General features: G+C 37.0%; 1 protein-coding gene across 2 annotated transcripts; it reads left to right on the forward strand.

The window, feature by feature from the left end:
* Nucleotides 1–3,411: 3,411 nt before the first annotated feature.
* On the forward strand, nucleotides 3,412–19,311 carry TRNT1_1 (CCA tRNA nucleotidyltransferase 1, mitochondrial). 2 transcript variants are annotated; one of them, XM_012938982.3, is made up of 6 exons: nucleotides 3,412–6,802; nucleotides 9,420–9,507; nucleotides 9,543–9,850; nucleotides 11,661–12,065; nucleotides 13,693–13,947; nucleotides 15,089–16,884. In XM_012938982.3, the coding sequence occupies exons 2-6, from the start codon at nucleotides 9,456–9,458 to the stop codon at nucleotides 15,569–15,571; spliced, it is 1,503 nt and encodes a 500-aa protein (XP_012794436.2). In that variant the 5' UTR covers nucleotides 3,412–6,802; nucleotides 9,420–9,455; the 3' UTR covers nucleotides 15,572–16,884. The 2 variants fall into 2 exon arrangements, with proteins under 2 accessions (XP_012794436.2, XP_051069181.1); XM_051213225.1 differs by adding an exon at nucleotides 18,407–19,311 and having other exon boundaries at nucleotides 3,412–9,507; nucleotides 9,543–15,769.
* Nucleotides 19,312–22,976: the final 3,665 nt, after the last annotated feature.

Genomic DNA, 22,976 nt, shown 5'->3' on the forward strand with positions numbered 1-22,976 from the left:
ATCACACAACGCTGATATATTGGCAATCGTCAAATACAACTTCTGATCTCCTCGATTCTGTATTTTGATTTCTCTTGGTGGGTACGAGTTATATTAGGTGTCACTGGTAAAAGCGTTGTCAAACACTGAATATCTGTGCCATCTTCAATAATATAAACTAATAGGGTCGAGAGATTTTGTCCGTAAGGACTTTCCACTCCCAGACAGTGTAAAAAGACGGGAAGCAGGAAAAGAACTAGCACTTAGGTTAGATGCTCTCGAAAAGGACCTAAACACTGTAAATTTTCGGGTTGTGAGGCTTCGACAGAGAATAATGCTGAAGTCGCTATGGGTGCAGCACGAAGCTATTTAAATAGTCTTCAGATCTGTTACACAAATTCCCGTAGCTTGCTCAATAAGCAGTTGAAACTAGATGTACAGACTGACTCTACCAAACCAGATATAATCACAGTCACAGAAACTTGGCTAACGCAGCCTGTAGATGAAATGGAACGTGATTTTGAAGGTTTTACGTTGGTAAGAGCTCAAATGGTTGTGGACGGAATAGAAGCTCTCGCTTAACAGGCTTCCGTTTCTAGTAGTAGGGGATCATTAATACCTCCAGGCAGGAAACTAGGTACATTAACTATAATAGATTTTAAAAAAGGAAATTGGTAACTCATAGTAACATGTTATCCCTAGTCCTTGAGAATAGGTCAAGTTTCCTCTTAAAGGACTCCTAGGAAGTCACTTGGACTAGTTCAGTCGGCAGCGAATTTCAGCATTTGACAACTCTTAAGGAGTAGAAGTTGTGTCTACAGTCCGTTCTGCTATGTTGTATCTCCTATTTCTGGGTGTTACCCCTTAGGTTTGTGTTGGGACTAAGCCTAAGAAGGTGTTTAAGGGGATGTTCAGAAGTGTTAAGGATACTGTAAGCCATCAGAAGGTCACCTCTAAGACGCCTATACTCCAATGGGTAAAGGTTAAGCGACTGGAGGTGCTCTTTATAAGGTTTGAATTTGAGTCCTTTAACTGATTTCGTGGCTCGCCGTTGGATACGCTCCAGAGTGTCCTTATCCTTTTGGAGTGAGGGAGGAAATACTATGTTTCCATACTCTAAGTGGGGACGAATAAAACTGTTGAAGATTATGTGGAGAGTTCTTCCGTCAAACTGGCCAAAAATGCACTTCATTGTTATCAGTGCAAGGTTCGTTCGAAAGGCATTTTTTCACAGTTAGCATAAGACTTAAAATCACAGGGCACCAGGACTCCTAATTCTTTTTCGACTCGGGATACTACTACAGAGGAGTTTCTTAAGTTGTAACTGTAGTCTGCGACATGTTGCAGGTGGACTACTTTACATTTTGAAGTGTTAAAGGTAAGTCCGTTATCGTCTGCCCAACTTTGAAGTCGAATCAGATCCTCCTGAAGTGCCTGTATATCGTCTCGGTTGCGTATCTCTCTCCAAAATTTCACGTCATCAGCAAAAAGTAATAAGTCTGACGACACCTGTTGTGGGAGATCAGTTATATAAATCAAGAAGAGAAGACGTCCTAGTACTGAGCCCTAGGGGACCCCACTAGGACATTCCATAGCCTGAGATAAAGCGAAGTTAACCGTGACCCTAAAATGTCGATTTTTCAGATATGAAGCGGCCCAATCAATTAGAGGTTGTCTGATACCCAATCGTTTGGGCTTATTGATAAGACACATGTGGTTGACCCTGTCAAAAGCTTTTGAGAAATCAAGGTAAATTATATCAGTCTTCCCCTTGCCATCAAGGATGCTCGTCCATCTGTCCACCACAGTCAGCAGGTTGGCTATGCAAGAGTAACCCTTCCTGAAAACATGCTGTTGGGGTGAGAAGAAATTTAAGGACAGTAAATAGCCATGTATACCATCGCATATCAGGGACTCCATGATTTTCGAAGGTATAGAGAGAAGAGCCACCAGCCGTTAACTTGAAGGTTCTGTGCGTCGACCCCCTTTGAAAATTGGTGTGATGTGAGCCAGTTTCCAATTTTGCAGTAGTTTGCTTCGGCTTAGCGAGTGTGAGAACATCGCGCTAAGCGGCGTCGCCAGGATTGAGGCTGCTTCCCTCAGTGTGGCGGAATGGACCATAACTGGGCAAGGAGGAGTGTCTTTTCTTGGGTGCTGCAGTTTCCGGAACACCAAGTCAGCGCTCAGGTTCACTGCGGAAAGTCCCGTGAAGTTGCACATGAAGCTGTCATCAGTATGGTTGATGTGGGTCGGTTGAAATGTTCGAGAGTATTGTTCAGCCAAAAGGTTAGCGGCGTCGCCATCGCTATTGGTCGGGCCATTAGGACCTAGCAGTTGAGAAACTCCAGTTTTGTCTTGACGAAGAGAGGCTGCATAACGGCGTTAGCTTTTCGGATCGGAGACAAATTTATCCATAAGCTTTATCTGGTACTAAAGCCTGTCTTCTCTCACAGCCTTCGTGCATATGTTCCCCATATGCTGGTGTTGCATGTACGCTTCATTATTGTCAGTTCGTTTGTGTTCTGCTCAACAGTGCCTTTTGTGGCTTAGCAGGCGAAGAGTGCGGTTCTTGATGATTGTAGGTTGCTTGTAGCTTTTGAGGACCGTCTGAGGAACTGACTGCTTTGTAGCACATGAGAGAGTGTGCAGTAAGAAGTCCCTATGAGTATCCACATGGATTTGAGGGTGAACATCTCAATCCACCTGTTGTAGATAGTCTCGTAGAGCTGACACATTCGACCGTTTGAAATTCCAGCGTATATTGTTAGTGGGGTATTTTAGCTCAGTTTTGCTGACAAAACTGAAGGATATAACTGGACGATCGCTTTTCCCCAGGGGATCCAGGATTGTGAGGTTGTCAACTAGAAATTCTTCGTTTGTAAACACACAGTCTAAGAGCGATGATATCTGACTGTTTCTCCCACGAGTTGCCGACTTCACAATTTCGTATCATCTCAGATCCTCAATGAGGTTGAAGAACCGAGCTTCAGTTCAGTTTTCACCTCCAATATACGTATGTTCCGCGAAATTCACTCTAGGGAGATTGAAGCCCCCTAGAATCAGGATATGAGTGAATCTGAGACGCGTAGGGCGGGATAGTCCTTCCAGCATATGACTGTCATACTCGATGTCAGCAGCGTGCTTCTCATATGTGACTCCGACTAGGCATCTCGAAGCAGTAGACAATCTTACAGAGCACCATACAGATGCGTCAAGATTGTCAAACCCATGGTTGTAAACTTGTTTTACCTCCAAGCAGGATCGTGTGCATACAGCTACTCCACTCCCAATTCCTGTTTTTCTGTCGTTGCGAAACCAAGACATCCCAGGTATTGCTAGCTCCTGGTCCGTAAACTGAGAAGATATCCCAATTTCAGATATTCCTATCAGATGAGCCTTATTAGCATTGCTAAGGTAACGTAGGTCGTCCATGTTGTTTGGTAGAGTCGCTACGTTCATGTATAAGCAGTTTATGCTTTCAATTTGAAACGCGTGAGCTTCTTCCTGTTTGTCTGTATGAGCCTTACGTGAATGGACAAGTAGCCTACCTGTATAAGGTTGGCCGAGTTGGAAGGCTCTGTTCTTTACATGTTTTTTTATGGTCAAAACAGTCCACAAGTGTAATGGTCAGCTCCAACTTGCCTTTGTGCTTGATCCTGGCGCCATGTGACCTATTCGGGTGCAGATGGAATCCAGTTGGCAACCGACGTCTGTTGGCACAAAATGCTTCCAGAGTTGCAGCCGTCATATGGGAGGATGGGAAAGTAATCCTCATTAGCCGGGGTCTAGAATCACCGTCCTTCTTGGCTGGTCTCGTCACATGTTGAGTCAGTATGTTTTTGAGCCTCAAGAACTGCTTGATGAGTTTCCATTCCCTAATATCAGAGTTTGCTTGACTAGGGTCCGTGTTTTCCGGTACATCTCGCACAATTATGTTTCTTCCGCGGAAAAACTTCTCGCGAGAATCCTTAGGGATGTTCCGGATGAGATTGCGCTCAGACTACGGTATGTCGGACGGTATTCCTACGTTTCCATCGGATTTCAATAAATAACTAGCTAGCAGGACATCCTCTACGTCGATAGAATTCTTAAGTGTTACACGAAGTAGCATTGGGTGATTTTGATGCTTAGATTTCTTTCCCTGAGTGGGCCGTGCGACACTCAAAGGCTCTATTCTTGGAAGTTCAATCTTCTTGTTCAATTCTCCCCAGAGCATTCTGTCATTTCTGACCTGCAAACTGAGAGGAAGGTCAGGGTTGTCTTTGAGGTTTATGTTTATGAGAGAGTCATCACCAACCGTTATTGTTTTCCCGGGTCTTCCAGGGAGTTCGGGTTCAGCATCTTGTTGTTTGGTGGTCGAAACACGTTTCTTAATACTAGGCTCTTTGATGACCGGACGGACATTCTCGGGGTAGACTGTGCGAGCAACTCACCAGATGATTTCCGAACAACACTTGGGATGTTCAGCTTAGATGGTGACGCCTGGTCTTCTTTGGCTCTGTTAACGTGGGTCCAACCACTCACAGAGTTTATGGAAATCACTATTGCATTCAAGGACCCTGGGCTGGGAGACCCCAGCTTGCTCAGGAATTCTATTACCGTCAGCGCAGTGGTGGTGCTGAGTTTCATCATGTCATCACTAGTGCTTATGCGTGCTCCATCGATAGTAGACCTCTCGACATCCCTATTCTTGTTTCCGTTGCACGCCCTTGTCTGTCTCCCCGTTTTATGACTGTCTTTTTCCAAGTTTGCTGACAACTTATTCCGCAGACCTGTCAATAGGACAATGATGTCACTCAGGAAAACCACAGCATCCGTGTTGCACGTAACACATACCCACTTATTATCCGACTTGCTGAGTCTGTTGTAAGCAGTTGCTGTGAGATCTGTGTACGCTTCGTGGAACCAACCTTCGCAGTTGTCGCACTGCATGTCAGATGTGACAGCAAAACGGCATCCAGGTCGTTTGCATGAATCTTTCATGACTGTATTGACGTGAGCTGTATTATAGGTGCTAGCAAAAGCATAAGACCGTTCAAAAATACACTAAAAAGCGCACTAAAGACGGGCAAAAACGGATAAAAACTGATGAGAAAAACTGAACAAGCCTTTACGTGAAAAACTGGAAAAAAACCGAGTAGTAAGCTAAGGCAAAACCACAATTTATTATTAAATTGGGTGAAACTCGAAAAAAAGTAATCTACCAAACGTATAGCTCAGAATAGGTCCTTTAGATCAGAAATGGTACTTTTGTTGCTTAAGGACACAACAAAAGTATGAGAAGTGCAAATCTCTTTAGGACTAAGCTTTCCTTTTTAAAAGCGCTCGAATAGATTCCAGAAGCCTAAAGGAGGGGGGTAGCTGTTGTGTTGTCGTGAGTGAGCACATGTCAGCCCAATCCAGACCTAACGTCTGAAAAGAAAATATAAAAGATATCATACATTCTGAATCCTCAGTAGGTTGGACAATAGAGATAAAATCCCCAGCTGAAAGAGCTTGGGATGTTTTTGGAACTTTGTACTTAAAGGTCACTGCACTCCGCATCCCTCGGACCAAACCAAAGGGTCCGAGAAACTCCCCACCATGGTTCAGGACGGCCCTGTCTTCAAAATAGGTACGAAGCATAAACATGAGAACTACCGACCTGTTAGCCTGATGAGAGTGGATGTTAAAGTTTTAGAAAAGATTATTCGGAAGTTACCTATAAACGTAGGCTACGATGACTTCAGCACATCTTTTCACAAAGTTCCTCACAACCGGCTGCTATAAAAGTTAGGAAATATCGGGATTAGAGGCAACCTCTTGATGTGGATAAAAGACTTCCTAGCTGGGCATCAACCAAGAGTACGGATGAATTCCAAGTTGTCCAGCTGAGAAACTATGCTTGGCGGAGTGCATCAGGGTAAAGTTTTGGAGCCACTGTTATTCTTCTTATATGCAAATGACTTTCCTCGTTCCCTCTCATCATTGGTTCTGCTATATGCTGACGATGTAAAGATATAGAGAGCCATAAGAATTAAAGCTAATAGCTTAGAACTTCAAAATGACCTGGAGAAATTATCTGAATGGTCTCAAAGTTAGCAGTTGCCGACAAATGCTTCTAAGTGTATCGTGATGCATACTGGTGATCAAGATGCAGATACATACATGGGAAATAATATTGGGCTACCTGTTGTTGACATAGGAGTCGTCGTTAGCCAAGACCTAAACTGCCGTGCAATAGCCACAAAGGTTTTGGAACCCTATGATCAATAAGTAAAGCCCTTATCCATGTTGACGCTTAAGCTTTTTTGACGTTGTGTGCAGTGTTCGAGCTCCTAAGCTCGAGTACTGCATACAACCGGCTAGCCCCTGCTCAAAAAGGGCAGAGAACTTTCGAAGAAGGTTCAGAGAACCGCAGTTAAGCTGATTCCCGGAATAGCAAAGCTCCTGCATGATAACAGCTTGACTAAACTAAACCTATTCCTAATGACATACTGAAGAACCAGAGGGAACGTGATCACAGATTTCGAATTACTTAGTGATAAATTCGCGTCTGGCGTGCCCTCATTTTTCTCGTCTTCCAAATTTGAGAGTTTACTATGGCACTCTTAAAAAGTTCACAAGCCCAGGACAAGTTACTTGTCAGCTGACTATCGATTTTCCTACGAATCAACAACGAGTGGAATTCATTAAATCAGCACGTCGTTGAGACTTCATCCGTCGACTCTCCAAAAAAAGTTGGATCACCTGAGAGACCGCCATTGTCAGGATAAACACAAGCTACCCGGCCACTTGTTTTTTGCAAACTGAAGCTAAATTTGTGGATATTGAAAGCAATACTGTAATGGCAACATTACGACATGTTTGGTACCTAGATGATTAATTGTCCCTCCTCACGTTTCATTCCAAAGTTTAGAAAACTTAAAAGGAACAATAATCTGTTAACGACTCAGTCTATTGTATTCTTAGTTACCTCATATATTTTTATTTTCTTTATACTAAGAAATATGACAATTTAGCATTATCATCCCGCTGAGCTAACACGAAAATTACTCACAAAAAGGTGTTGTGTGTCCTGCCTCATGCAGTTGTCCTTTGGACACTGCGGGCAAGCTCTCAGGTCACTAAGACCAACTCTAACCCAATCTCCTCCCCAGGTACCTCCAGAAGAATCCTTCAACTGTGTGTGCAACCGGGAAGTAAAAACCGCCCTCATACCTCTGACAGCACTCAAGACCACTGTATTCACAATCAATCTTCCTCTTCGGTTCCTATTATTCCTCCTCAAGTGTCACCATGGCCAACGATTCTAGTGCGCAAAGTACTCTCTCAAGTCTACAGAAACCTGGCTCCAAACTACACATTAGGGCCTTCAATGTACGTACCCTGTGTCAAACCGGCCAGCAGGCCTCCTTGTCTAAGAACCTAGAATCTCGTACGATTGATGTATTGTGTGTCTCCAAAATACGTATACAGTATGCTAATGTGGTCATTGACTTGACCTCACCTCGCGAAAACAGAGAGCCTACCAGATTCACCCTCCGTCTATCTGGCGACATGATGGCTAGTTCTCATGGACTGACGGGTGTAGGCATAGCAGTAAGTATGAAGGCAGAAGAGGCACTGTTAGAATAGATTGGCATTAACAGTCGCCTATATGCTGTTCGGCTAAACGGCTCCGTAAGAACTCCGAGGGGTAGGGGCGCGTGGCGTTGCGTTTCCTTCAGTTCTGCCTACGCTCCCACTAACTGTAGCTCGAGCAAAGTGAAGGATGAATTTTACAGAGAGCTTCCCGAAGTTCTTCAAAAATCTAAACACGCAGACATAGTACTCGTAGTAGGTGACTTTAATGCCCAAGTAGGTAGATTAAACCAGATGGAAAGGCATTTAGGTGGATATTTTAATATTCTGGCTCAGCGAACAGATAATGGTGATCGTCTACTGCAACTGTGCTCAGACAATCGTTTATTTTTAACAAGCACCAATTTTAAGCATAAGGAGAGGCATCGTCTAACATGGTGACCCCCTTCACCAAACTAACAATGGTCTGAAATAGACCATATTACCAACAGTCATCGTTGCAGGGGCTCAATAGAAGACTACCTCTCATTCTGGAGTACTTGTTTAGACTCTGATCATGCTGTAATGCGAGCACGAATTTGCTTGCGTCTACCTGGGCTCAGAAAAGCCAGATTAAGAAAACGCATTAGAGTTGAACTGAGTGACGAGAAAACCAAAAGTAGATTTAAGGAACGCCTGAGGTGACACCTAGGTAGTTGTGAAAACGAGGCTGACCCAGATGTTGCTTAGAAAGATATACGAACAGTTGTGAAAACAGCAGTGACATCTGTTAGTGATTTGAACCCAAATGGTTAAGAAGAGCTAGTGGATTTCTGTAACATGTATTACACTGATAGACTCTCGTAAACTCATCTCATCAGGCCCCGAACCAAAAGTCCACGGAACGATCGTGAGCAATGTCGGGCAATGAAAACAAAGGAGACGGAAAAAGCGACTAGGTTGACTAATATTTTAGCTCAAATCTGGGAGTTGGACGTAATCTCATCTGACTGGTCACAATCACTGATTGTCCCAATACATAAGAAGGAGTCAAAATCATCCTGTGATAACCATAGTGGGATTATTTTGTCCAATATAGCATCTAAAATACTAACCTCAATAATTATCGGACGCCTAATAAAGACTCGTGAACTGCAAACACGGGAAAATCATGCTAGCTTCAGACCTGGTCATGGCTGCATTAACCACATATTCGCCATTATTCAGATCTTAGAACACAAGTATGCTTACCGGCCTCTGACAATTGTGGTCTTTCTTAACTTAAAATCAACATTTGACTCTGTAGACCGAGAGGTTCTGTAGCAGTGTCCGTCATTTTAAGGTGTATCTTAAAAGTACATAAACCTTGTGAAGGCTCTTTACTGGAACACTACTAGTCGAGTCAGAGCTTATGGCGACTTGTCTTCTGAATTTGGTAGTACACAGATGGTCGTCTGTATTGCATTGCTACTCATTTTTCTCGCAACCAAAAAGTTTCTAAAGCGCTACTCATGTTCTGGTGTTTATAAGGGATTTATTTCAATGTGACTATGGAGTGTAGAACTTTAACAAATATCTCAATAGGGGTGGTGAAAGTGGGTTTTTAGACACTGATGAGTCATCTACAAAAATAGTAAGGTATTACTGGAATCACGTAAAAACTGGCCAATTGTTGGAAACATGAACCTGTATTTTATTAGCTATTTATACTAAAGATGTCCACAATAATTGAAAACAGTATGCATTGCAATCCATCAAGGTGCACTGACTGATAAGCCTCCAAGTTACAACGTTTTTAACCACTGTATACTTCATTGTGATGTTTTTTTTATATTCTTAAGTATTTCTTATCAAGTACTAACTTTGTAAATTAAGGTTTTGACTTTACAAAACTCTAGGTCTCAGGTCTCTATGGAAAGAAAGTAAGGAATGAGATGTACCGTCTGATACGTTGTCCTCTGACTACTAAAAGAATATCATTTCTCAGTAAAATTTTCGTTTAAATGTCTCACATCTCTTAGATAGTGTTATTTCATTTGCAATGGGACGTCCACTTACTACGGACACAATAGATTTAACACCATTTCCTGAGTTATATACTAAAGAGAACATCATTTTACATAAAATTTTCAACAAGTATGGGTTTGAGCTACGTATCGCCGGAGGCGCAGTACGTGATATTTTACTAGGAATTTCTCCACATGACATTGACTTCGCAACAAACGCTACTCCACCTCAGATGTATGAAATGTTTTCCAAGGAAGGAATTCGAATGCTGAATAGAAATGGAGAATCACATGGAACTGTTACAGCCAGAATTAATGATAAGGTATAGTTATATTCACATGAAATGTTTATTTAACGTATTTTCACTTGTCTTACCTATAAATAGGTTTAGTATGACTTGACATATTTTGTAGGTACAAAAGTTCTCCATTAATATTTTGTTTTGTAACTAGGTGATACAACTTTAGTCTTTCATTTTCTGCCTGGACATCATTATCTCTCATACCTATCACCATATATGTTTATTACTAAGTAACCAGAAGTTTAGGCTAGTTGGTTAAAGGAATTGACTCCCACAATTAAGATATATATTAGGACCTTGATCTGTCTACTTCGGTTTGGGCACCCGAGTTATTTAATGAGTCTTCATACGAAGCGTATGTGGTTCAAAGCCTAGTACATAAACAGTTGCTTGATGGAGGAGCTACATCAGATTGAAATTTGATCTAAAGAAACATTTGGATGGTTCCCCAGTCCTCTGTAAAGGAATCTGGGATCGCAATAATACTTATAAATACTATTGATGGTAGTTATAAACGTTTGTCACTTCCTGGCGAATTTGAATGGCTCATAGATAAGTTTAACAGAAGCTTGATATTAACATGGTTGTCATTCTTGCTTTCATCACTGATGTCACCAGTCAGCTTATCCTAAATTACTAAAGGCTAAATCCAATGTAACCACAGTTAAGAAATGTAGGTTCCTGATACACACAGAGCAGCGCATTTCAACACAGTTAAAAATACAGAATTTCTTAGACGACTAGCGAATAAAAACGTCATAGTTACCGTCAACTACATTTCATTTCTTATTGATCTAACCACAGCCTAAATAAGTTATCTTCGGATGCTAGTACATGCAACTGTATGTAGTTACTGAGTTGCATTGAAAAATATTTTTGGGTATATAAATAAGGTAAAGTACCTATATATTGGTCTTAGTCGTTAATAGTTCCAGGTTATGAGACATAACACCCATCTTTTGGTTAAGTTAAATCCAGTGCATTATCTGGCTTATTTTTTAAAAGTCGTGGGTCCGTAATAAACTCAAACCGTATAAAAGTTTACTAAGAAGGTTCCAAGTCTAGAAGCAGTTTTGCCAGTCAGATATTTGATGGTCAAATGCCTATCTGTTCATGCTTCTCAACTTTGTTAAAAAAAATTCTAGCTACAGTATGTCCCTATCATAAATACGTACAGCTCTAAATTTGTTTGTGTTGTCATAGGTTAGTAAATTTACACAACAATGCCACTAAATTCTCATTTTAGCAGTACTTTTTTTATAAAGATCGATATTCGGTTGGTATGTAATGTAACTGAATAAAAGGTATGTTGCAATGAACTTTGTTTGATATTCTGTTTTCAAAATTAACCATCAGAGAACTCTCAAATGAAGCTTAACTTTACATACACCACAATATTCTTGTAATTCTCAGACTGAATTAAACATTCTTGCTGTCATAACTAATAATTCGTTAAACTAATTGCTTTTCATCTGTATCCATGGTGTACCACCCTTGTAAGTCACACTGTATAGTAGGATATGGAGCTTTTTTTACATCGATGCATTAAATATGGGTTTTTGGTCAATTAACTAGTAGTAACCAACATTAGGACCTGACATAAATGCCCATCCACCCAAGTTACCACACCATGTCACAAGGAGATGAAATCGCTAAGGAATCGGAATGATTGAAAAAGACTAAACAGTGAATACATTATACATTTCGGTCGAAGTAATATTGTCAACAAAATTCATGAAACGGATAAATATTCTAGCTGAGCATATGAACCTATATCTATTTCTACAAATTTAGATGAAATTAAGTTAAAATAAATGTTTTCTTTTTCCAGGAAAATTTTGAAGTTACCACTCTACGTATTGATGTTGTCACAGATGGAAGGCATAGTGAAGTTGTCTTTACAAATGACTGGAAGTTAGATGCTGAAAGAAGAGATCTTACAGTGAATTCGATGTTTCTAGGTGTTGATATGCAGGGGTTATTTGATGAGGCTAATGAAGCAACAACAGATTCTTCCGCAAATGAAAATAATACAAGTAATAAACAAAAAGTGTTAGGACATTTATGGGATTATTTTAACGGTTGCGATGACTTGAAAAATCATCGCATACGATTTGTAGGGGATCCAGATGCTAGGATAAAAGAGGATTACTTAAGAATGCTAAGATATTTCCGATTTCATGGTCGTCTGTCAACAGAAGACACATATGATAGGCATGATGAAGATGTGTTGAAGGTACGGATCACTTTTTCGAGTGAATATTTGTAACATTTCAGTTTTTTAGTGGCATCGTTTAACAACTTTACGTTTTCTTTCTGGTAGGGATTATTCATTTCGTTTAATAACTTTGGTAACATACTTATATTCCCTTAGTATATGTACTGTTTATGAATTATCAAAGTATTTTTACTTCGGAAAGTTCAGAGTTATACTGAACACTATAAAGTATGTTATCTGTCATCTGGGTTTTGTCAGAGTATCAAAATGTCAGATATGGAACAGCTTTATTGATATTTGGTTTTTAATAAGTCACTAAATTAGGGTCAGTGCATGTTTTGAATTAACGGTAGAGTATTCATTCTCTGCGTCTACCCTGATTTCCATAGTTGCCATCTCATTCTCATTAGAAATTTAAAAAATTAAATCCGAGAATTTTTCATGCGTCTAGTTCTCTTTGTAGCTTTGAACGAAGTAATGACAATAAACGGCTTGTATAATAAGATTAATTCATTCTATTTCAACGTTTCCCACTAGTTGTGACCAGCATGAATTTACAGATAACAGGATTAACAGCAAAACTTGAGAAATTTTAGTTGAAGTTGTGACAAAGGTACGCGATACAAACTCCCCCAAAAATAGATGGATGAGAGTATTCTTAATACCACTCATATTGGCGTTTCAGAAATACCTAATTTTTTTTGTTCTCTAAATGACTATTCAGCCGTTAAGTGAAAAAAGTGGGGCAATATTAAATGTACAATTTTAACGTCAAGCTTTTCCAACCATTTATTTTAGATTATGAATATTAAAGATCCCAAGCAATTTACAGATGTACTGTGCACCCCTTTCCTTAGGAACTAGCAGTAGTAGTAATAGTCTAACATTGAAGACGTCTTATTGAAAAAAAAGAAGCTCTACATATAACACTAAGATGGATTCAACTGCGTCGAAGGTGCTAGAAGTTGCGAAATAATCTGTTAGCCCCATTCACCTGAAGATGGATATTAAACAGGGACTGTGTTCAAAAAGACATCAATATCTAGCATTTAACCAACAACTTGTTGAACGTGTCATGCGACTTTAATATAGAGAATAGTAAATTTGGATCGCTAGTGGTGACTATTATGCTGCCGGTAATCCAAGCCCCTGATTTTTTGGGAACAACAATTAACATGTAAACTATTATTAGCCGCTCCAAAATGACTTAAAGATAGTGTCTGTTAACAGCTAGTGTACTGACTACATTTCTATTTTTGTTCAATGAACGGAGCATTTGAGTCGGGAAGATAAGTTAGTGTGATAAGCATGCTATGTATTTTGTGTTCATTTAGACCTCATGGCATATTAGAAGACTTCTCGTCTGAACTGGTTTTAAGACGTGAGTTGGAGCCTCTATGATAGATATTATTCTACAAGGCAACTTAATCATGTTTCATTAGTATAGAATCAAACTTTCTTTTTTATTCTGTTTCTGGAATAATCTTCCAAATGGATTCAATTTTCGACAATACTGGTGGGATTTTTAACGAATAATAACATTTTCCAATATGTGATTTTTTTATAGTTCATATGCTTGTATGCTTGTTACAACTATTGAGTTTTGAGTTTTTTAAATCACGATATTGTTTATTAATAATAATAGACTATAGCCTCCAATGCTAATGGTTTGTCAATAATATCTGGTGAACGCTGTTTCAGTGAATTGAAGAAAATTCTACTATACCCTTCAACTCCATTCCTTTTACGTCGGATGGCAGATGCTGGGCTATTTGTTCACTTAGGTCTTCCTGAAAACCCTAACTTTAAAGAATTAGATAAAATCTGGAATAGAGGTATACTTTCTTCTGCACCAAACCCGATTACTTGTTTAGCTGCAATCATGACATCGCCTGTTGAAGTAAGTTCAGTCATTTTTGAAACAAAGAAACAATTTCATTTGTTATCACAATTCAATTCGTTCAAACTTTGGGCTAAAATTCATTACAATTTCGATTCAAAGCCGCTCTGTTACAACATCTAAAATTAATGGTCGAAAGTATAGTTGGAATCCATCCTAAAATCTCTAGGATTTTGCCAACTTGCATCATCTGTAGTGTAGGTGAGGTGTCGATCTCTCAAGCAAAGCGGCGGTATACTACTCAGTGGTTTACTCTGCTCTATTTCATTGCTGTAAAACACAGTCTTTGATGGTAAAAGGTATGCTTAAACTTCAGGTTTTTTATTTAAAGCATTTTTCACGTATCTTGGATCAAATTGGTGAACAATAGCGAGTTCGCACTCAGGGTACAAGAAGGTAAATCTGTTGGTCATGCTAGGAATCTGCAGCGATCGAGGTAACTAGGATACGTGTCACACATTCCTAACCACCATCTACCTCAATGGGTAATGTTAGCTGGAGTAGGAGTAAGTTGGAAGGAAGCTAATGGCAGTTAAACCAAGATGCTGCATCAGTTCATAAAAATATTGACAACTGGACTGAATCATGTCGATATATATGGTTGAGGTTTGTGCGGTTACTGTGACCACAGGTTCAGAGACATTAAATGATGTGGTTTAGAATCGATGTCAGTGGTGCATGTCCATTCAGTTTTTTTATTTCCATAGATCTTAAGTTTCAAAGTAGTTTTATATGTTTCCTTCCACAGATTTATTCTTTAATTATATTGTCTGTGCTTAATGTTTTCTCCTACCACTGATACTGTTAATACTTCTACTACTCTGGTGTTTTTTCTTGATAATTTTATCTCGCTGTGGTGATGAGGTGTGGCAACTTAAACCGATGTACCACATGTACTATATTCAACGTTACCTATAATTGACTAGCTGGCTAACTCATAACAGCTTTCCTCACCTCTGAGCAATTTACTTCTCACTTCTAAGGATTCCATTGGTTAATAAAGTAAACCCACCATCTTATGTGTAGGTGAAGAGACATTGTCATGTATATTTTGTTTTTATTTACTACCTAATTTAGAGTCATTTAATCCTTTTTGTTTTTTATTTCATTTTTGTCCCATTTCACTGTTATTTGCTTCCAGGTTGAGAACTTAGACAAACGTTTACGTTTATCTAATCTAGATTTAACAATTCTATTGTACATATTACATAAACGCGATTATTATTTTAATTTATCTAATGAAAATGATAAAAGTGAAATGAAATTTTATCAAAAAGAATATTTATTATCATTTGAACCGAATAAAATAAAACCAGCTATAACTGAATTGTTAAAATATTTAGGCAAAGATAAATTATTTATTGATGAATGGTTATCATGGCAACCACCAAAGTTTCCAGTCAGTGGTACATTAATTATTGATCAATGGGATATACCTAATAAATTAATTCGACCAGTTTTATTTAAACTACGTGAACAGTGGTGTGAATCAGATTATAAATTATCAAGCGATGAATTATTAACTGAAAGTAATAAACAATTTATATTGGATCATTTAAATAATCATTCTGTTGATTGTATACCTGAAAGATTTATAATTCAAGCTAAAAAATCACGAAGATGACAATATTGACTCGTTTATTTTTTTGTAGTATGTATATGTATTTACATAAATATATATGGAGTATTATTGTTGTTACTTATGAAAGAGAAAGTGTGTGTGTGTGTGTGGGAGAGAGAAAAAGGGATTATCAGACTGTGTTCCTGTTAATTAAAATACAGATAATTTATTGGGTATATTGAATATCACTCTGGAATACAAGTATGTTGATAGTGATAATAATTTTTATAATTTCAATTTATGAGATGATTTTAGATTGTTTTGGTGAACGAAATACTACTTTGTATAGTACTATACTAGTCAGTCAGTTACAAGCAAAGTAGAACGTCACACAAGTATATGTTAGCTCAAGTTTACTACATCACATCAAAACAACAAGATGCAACTATCAATGTGAATATCAAAGTAGTGGTAGTGTTATTGATAGTTCCTTGATGACCTCCGCAAAGATTGTAGTCTCTATTTTTTGTTCTCGAGGTTTTTCACTGATATATTCTACAAATGTACTATGAACGTAAACTTCAAATTCAATGGTGAAATATATAGACAAATAGATGGTGTAGCGATGGGTTCACCACTAGGTCCCATATTGTCTGACATTTTTCTCGCTGAACTAGAAAATGGTTCACTCGTGCAGTAGGTTGACAAGTTTTCATCTTACTGCTGGTATATGGACGATATGGTCGTCCTTTGTAACGACCATACTGACCTGATGAAAATACTCAAGTGAGTTAAGGACGTTCATCCGTCTATAAAATTCACATGTATGGACGGGAATAGAGATAGAATATTCTTTCCAGACGTTCTGCTTACAAGGGGAATAGATGATTCACTAAGAAATTTAAACAAGAAAACTACTTGGACTGATCTTTATGAAAATTTTCCTATTTTTGTTCTTCTACAATATAAAACGAAACTGATTGAGACATTTCACTATAGATCAAGACCATATGCACCCTAGATGCAATTAAAAAGGAAAAAAAGATATTGCCTACTACCCTGAAAGAAGATAGATATACGGAGAAATTTATAAATAAACATTTAACCAAGAAAGGAGAGTATAAGGAAGGCCTAACTGTGATCAAAAAGCCTCTGTTTATGTGTTTACAATTAGGAGGTGGTGCACCCGGTGAAATGCTAATACTATAGTGGCGCAGAGCAATTTAAAGAACTTTTAATGCAGGTAATGTACAACTATTTTTTTCTACACATCCGATGAACACTTCGATATTGGAAAAGAAATTACCTAGACTATTCACTTCTTTCTGTATCTATCAGTTCTACTGCTCTTGTGGAGCAAGTTATGTTGACAGGTGTTTTAGGAATTTGTATTTTCGAGCTTGCGAGCACCTCTCGATGTGGTTAAGCAAAGGTATAGTTGAAACTGTTAACAGTTCGATTTTAGCTCAATCAAAACAGATTCAGTTATACAATGGTTCAGTAAACATATGAAATTGGATCTAACTATTATAAGTACTAGGAATTTACAATTACAGTGATTGATAATCTGAATATTACAAATTTATGTAAATATTTTGAAATGCTACACTGTATTCTGAAATGAGGGGAAATAAAATTGGTTACTGAGCAATATTAAGTAGTATAATTAACATACTGAAGGTAATCGAATCAGAGAGAAATGAGGATTAGTGTTAGCAGAAACAGCAATATAATCGTTTAAGTCTGTTCAATTCATGTACGTGTGTAAACGTCAGTAATTAGTCACCAAAATAATTATAAATAGCATACTTGATGTGCGAACGATAGTGTAACCTTAAACTAGTTCGGACAAGATGAAAAAGATTGATTTGATCAAAATGACACCTCTATTAATACATATTTTGAATTCCATTGTATGGAACTTAGTTCGAATGTTTTAAAATTTAATACAAAACGTGAGAAAATATTTCCTAAGCGTACTCGTTTTCTAAAGGTTTGTTTATCTATTAGTTTAGTCCTTCTTTAATGTTACAAACTAGGGCGATATCAGATAGTCTTTAATCATATAATAATTCTACTACAAATTATTCAATCCTAGATGACGTTGGCAAATTTTCCACCTAGTATTAAACTTGTTTAGAGGGCCTGTAGTGCTATGTTAAGCCCACATAGCTTATTCTAGTTTCCGGACAGGCCAGTCTATTCATTCTTCTTGAGTCAAGTTGGGACCCTGTTAATTATTAGCTCATCAACTTTGACTGTTTTTATGTAAGCATATGTGGGTGCATTTCTTATCTTACTCATTACATGTCCGTAACATATTTTTGTCTGACTAGAAATATTGACTCACTATGGATTAAATTGAGTTGGATCACACGCCTTCTCCACTCCACGTCGTTTCGCTTCGTTCTCTTCTCTTCACTTCGTCCCTCTGATTGTTTATACAGATCAATATGTGTACAAAATATACGTATTCAAAAATCCATTCTCGTATTTGTCTCATTTAATTCCGTTATTCGTTAACGCGATTTAAGTCGATTATTACATACGAGAATAGTCAGAATGTATATTTCGACATCAATCGTTCGATAACTATTATTTGTCCGATCTTACTGGATTCAGATATCGGGTCACAAAAGGCCCGATGTTACGGATAACCCTCACATGAAGTGTTGTTGAAGAGCGGGTAAACGAATCTGTAATCGATGGTTTGTATCGAAGTTTATCCCTCAAAGTTTATCAAAAGATAAACACTTATTTCATTTAAATACTAAGGTGTATACATCATTCTCTTTTCCAGTGAATGACTTATAGAGCACTGCATATACTTAATTATTTTGGTGCATTTAAATTCTCTGAGTCAAATATTCTAAACATGAAGCTTTAATTACCTTTTAGGTCTATATCATTAGTAATTCAAAAAAGGAATGAGCTACTAGAACTACGTTACACGTGGTTAACACATTTAATTTAATTGCATGTTACGGAGTTCGAGGAGTTTATCTTAACTGGAATTATCTTTTAAGCTGCAAATTTCTACTGTCTCAAAAGTTCACATCGCTATAACTGTATAATAAAAGTAATTCATTTGATATTCATACAAACTACTTGACGTTAGATATTCTCTTCGTATAAATTTATATAAATAAAAATATTCAATCAAATTTTCCAAAAACTAAGTGAGTTAAATTAATCTTTTATCCATAAGATAAAACCCGACAGTCATTGAAATATAACTTCTATTAGTTTAACGGTGATTATCAATTAGTATTTCTCCATTGACTTTCGTCTATCATTTAGGCAGACTGAAAACTAAAGTCACTATTTTGTTATAGCATATCAATACTACATTTTATGACAAATATTAAATAGTATACAACTTAATAAAAGCTGTCAATATAGTCCGAAGTACTCATGATAAATATTATTCTTGGGTTCTGTTCCCGCATGTGGAGTTGTGAATGCATACCTCTAAGGGTTTTAATACTAGGAGAAAACCCCCATCTAGTGCTATCAGGTTTTGAATGGTGTTCTAAATTAGCTCGGTTCATGATTTCAGTTAGTCAGTCTTGACTTATAACTACTTGTGACGTATAATTATGTTAGTATGTTTTTTATCATGCTACTATAACTATTTAATATTAAGTATAATCTCTGTGGTATTGTCATGCATATTAATAATGTTAAAGGAGGAAGTTATAAATTATATGTATATCTGTAGAGTGATATTTTGGCATGGTTAGGAATACATTCCTATAAGTGATTTTCAAGTCATGAATATGATTTCATTATGTAATTTTATGTGCGTTTTGTTTAATTCTGTCAGTATTCATAAATTTACTCAATTTTTACACTTTGCTTGAAGTATGAATTAGCGAAAAATGAATGCGTATGAATATAATAAGTTACGTCAAACTTAGTGTTTAATGAACTTTTTAACATTAAAGTAAATAGACGTGTTATGTTGTAATTTGTTAATACAAACAGATTAAACATGTATACTATAATTTCCAATTGCGTTTACAGTTGAAAATTACAAGATAATTGTAATTGTTAATGGATTTTGGCAATTTATTTAATGTAAACTATTATCTTAACTGTTATTCATATAACTTATAGTTTAATCATTTAATTAGATATCGTATACTAAAAGTGTATAATGTAAAATTTCACTTTTAGATCACATAATCCAATAATATTACCAATATGTTTTTGTCAAGAATTTTAATTGTGAATCTTGATTTTTATCAGAAGGGGTTTGTGGAGATTTTAGAAACTTCACAGATTGAAATTGTGAGTCAATTGAAGCTAGACCACCATGGAAAACCTGGAAGCACCGGACGGCCGTTTCGTCCTAGTATGGGACTCCTCAGCAGTGCGCATCCACGAGATATCAGCTCACTGAAGACAATGGTGTACGGTGGCGCAACTTCGTGGATTGGTTGAAGTTAGACATTAACACCGTTGGATGCCGGCTAGCTCAGTGGTCTAGTTGGTTAAGCGCCTGGCGCGAGACCGATAGGTCCTTGGTTCGAATCCCGCGGGGTGCGGGATCGTGGATGCGCACTGCTGAGGAGCCTCATACTAGGACGAAATGGCCGTCCAGTGCTCCCAGGTTTTCCATGGTGGTCTAGCCTCAATTGACTCACGATTTCAATCTGTGAAATCTTGATTCTAACTAGAAAAAAAGTTGAAAAAATTACATAGATCGTTTGATGAAGGACTTTTGTGTTGTTATTCTATCTAGTTTTTAATGTTAACTAAATCCATTCTGTAGATGTTTGCGTCTAGTCTGAAGGTATTCTGGAGAAACGCGCAGAATGCTATACATGATGTGAGTTGCAAAAGAGATAAACAAGATGAAAAATGAGCCAACGACTTAGCAAACGCACAAAATATGCTTAATTTAAATAAGGGGTTCTAGTGTAAAATTATTTCAGTTCAATATCCTTTGTAAAATCCGAAAGATTGGTTCAGAGAAGAGTTCTCTTTTCGGTGAATTTATTTTCAAAGCTGTAAAATCGCAAATATATATTTATTTTTCAAGATGATGCATTTATTAATATACTTGTTCATGTGGAGCCAGGTATATTGGTTGTTCGCTGCGCACTTTATCCAAAAGAATTGAAGAACATTACTCGGCTTTGCCAAAAAGAGGCGGAAACGATTCACTAAGAAGCTCAATAATCAAACATCATGTAAACACAGGTCACTCAAAGTCATTTACAAGGTAAGTAGAAGACCGTCAAAGGCAGTTATATTGCGTCTCCTTAACATTGCCGAAGCAACAGCTATACATCTGGCAAAACTAGAATTATATGTCTAAAGGAAACTGGTACAACCTCTTCTACTTTGGTCTTAATGTCTCATAATTTTCTTTCCTCCCCATACTTTTCTTCCTTCACGGCCATCTGCTTTCCTTTTTATCTTTTTCATAGACCTTTTACCCTCAACTGGTCTATTTCTGTTTTTATGATCTTCCTTATTATATTTCATCTCAGTTCCTTTCTTTCCGAATTATAATTTTCTTATCTATCTTCATGATGAATATTCAAGTGAATTCACCGAAAAAACTCTTCTCTAAACCAATCTTTCTTATTTTATGCTTCAATGGGTATATTCCGTTTACAATATGTTTGGTATCAGTTAAATGTGAAGTTTGTGCAATATGACAGGTGTGAACTTTCATCCAGTGTGACAATTATATTCTTTATATTATTCTGTATGAACTTTTTATGTTTTAGAGTAACCCTGTGTATTTTTTTATTGATATGATGTTTATTAACTAATCACCAAGTATATATGTGTGTGAAATCAGTGTACAGATGAATGTATCTAGTTTAATGACAACGTAACTTTGGATAATTTTTGGGGGGGACGAGTTTTTGGAGAGTTATTAAATTATCGCAACAGTTCTTCATGTTCTTACTTTGGGCCATGGGAATTACATTGATTTCAGTTGTTAACAATATCCAGTAAGACCTCAGATCAACAAAGTCAATACCGACATAACGATGAGCCACATATTTTTGAATTGGGATAGAGAATGGAAAAACAAATTTTTCATTGATGCCAGTGTTGAATTTCATTCAGTAATGTGAATAAACTAGATAAATGATTTTGTACTTTGTCAATCTAACTTTATATATTCTCAACCAAGTATAGAGAACAATCAATCAATCTTAGTTATTGACTTCTTAGGATTATTAATAAACCGTTGATGTGTGTACACTTAACCGTTAGATATTTTATAATCAGATAAACCCACAATTTCTTCATTTTTCTTCAGATCTTTCTATATGACAAGCAAGTGACAAATGATTTACATCCAATACTCAATAGTAATATATTCTGTTCTAAAGGTTCAGTGAAGGAAAAGTTTACCCTTGGATGAAAATCTTTTAGTAAGCGAAATTTCCCTATTTCCTAACAAATGAGTAAAGATATTCCATTCAAAGTATATTTGAATAGTAGAGAATACTTATAAGTATTTTAGATTTCAGTTTTATCAAATTTTTAATACGCTAATCCATAGGCTTGTAGCGTGGAGTCGAGTCGTGATTGACTATGAACACCACTACAAGAAGACTACGCGCCATTTAACCAATAAGATCCCCGTAAGCCAAATATCAGAAGGCAGTTGATGGCTGTAGTTGAGATGTATTTGTTGGCGATCTCGTGGTATCGAAAGGATACCGATATCATGCCAAAGGAGTACAAGTGTGGTTACCAAGCGAAAGATAATGGAGCAGTAATATAGCTGTCTTTAGCACAGTTAAATAAACGAGCACGGTAAAACAATTACTGGTACAATTGGTTGTAATAATGATTGTTCCCATTAAATCAATCGCGTTCTCTTGATAAAAGTTGGTCACTACAGGCTTTTGAAAACAGTTTTACCACATGAAATATATAACCATATTAGTCATCTCAGTGATTGGGATATTCGGTTTATTCATGAAATGAAATATAATGCAAACATTCATAACTCACATATTAGTTTCTTAAATCATAAAGCTAAATAAAAGCAAAGATATATCACAATGACATTTCACGAAGAATACAAAAAATCATATGTGCTTTGTAAATGACAAACAATTTTAAGTGATCATAGATTCATAATCTGATTACATTACATTCTATTCTATCTGGGAATATAAACTAAATATTTTATAATATCATAGAAATAAGGAGAAAAATGTAGTCATAATTCAAATATGGTCTTTATTTTAAGAAGACAAAAAAAAAGAATTCCATCTGCCTACACTATTCATTAAATACATAAGTAGTATGTGGGTGTTATCAAAAACAAATAATAATAATAACACATGTTCAATATTATTACAATTTCATGAATATTATTTAACTATTCAGTAGCCTTTTTTGTTTTCAATTATTCATATATTTTACAATCTAGTAAAAGAAGTAGTCTTATTATAGAACTAATTGTAAAGCACAATCTATTTAA

The sequence above is a fragment of the Schistosoma haematobium genome, chromosome 3 (genome assembly GCF_000699445.3).
Source record: "Schistosoma haematobium chromosome 3, whole genome shotgun sequence".
In the NCBI taxonomy this organism is placed as follows: Eukaryota; Metazoa; Platyhelminthes; class Trematoda; order Strigeidida; family Schistosomatidae; genus Schistosoma; species Schistosoma haematobium.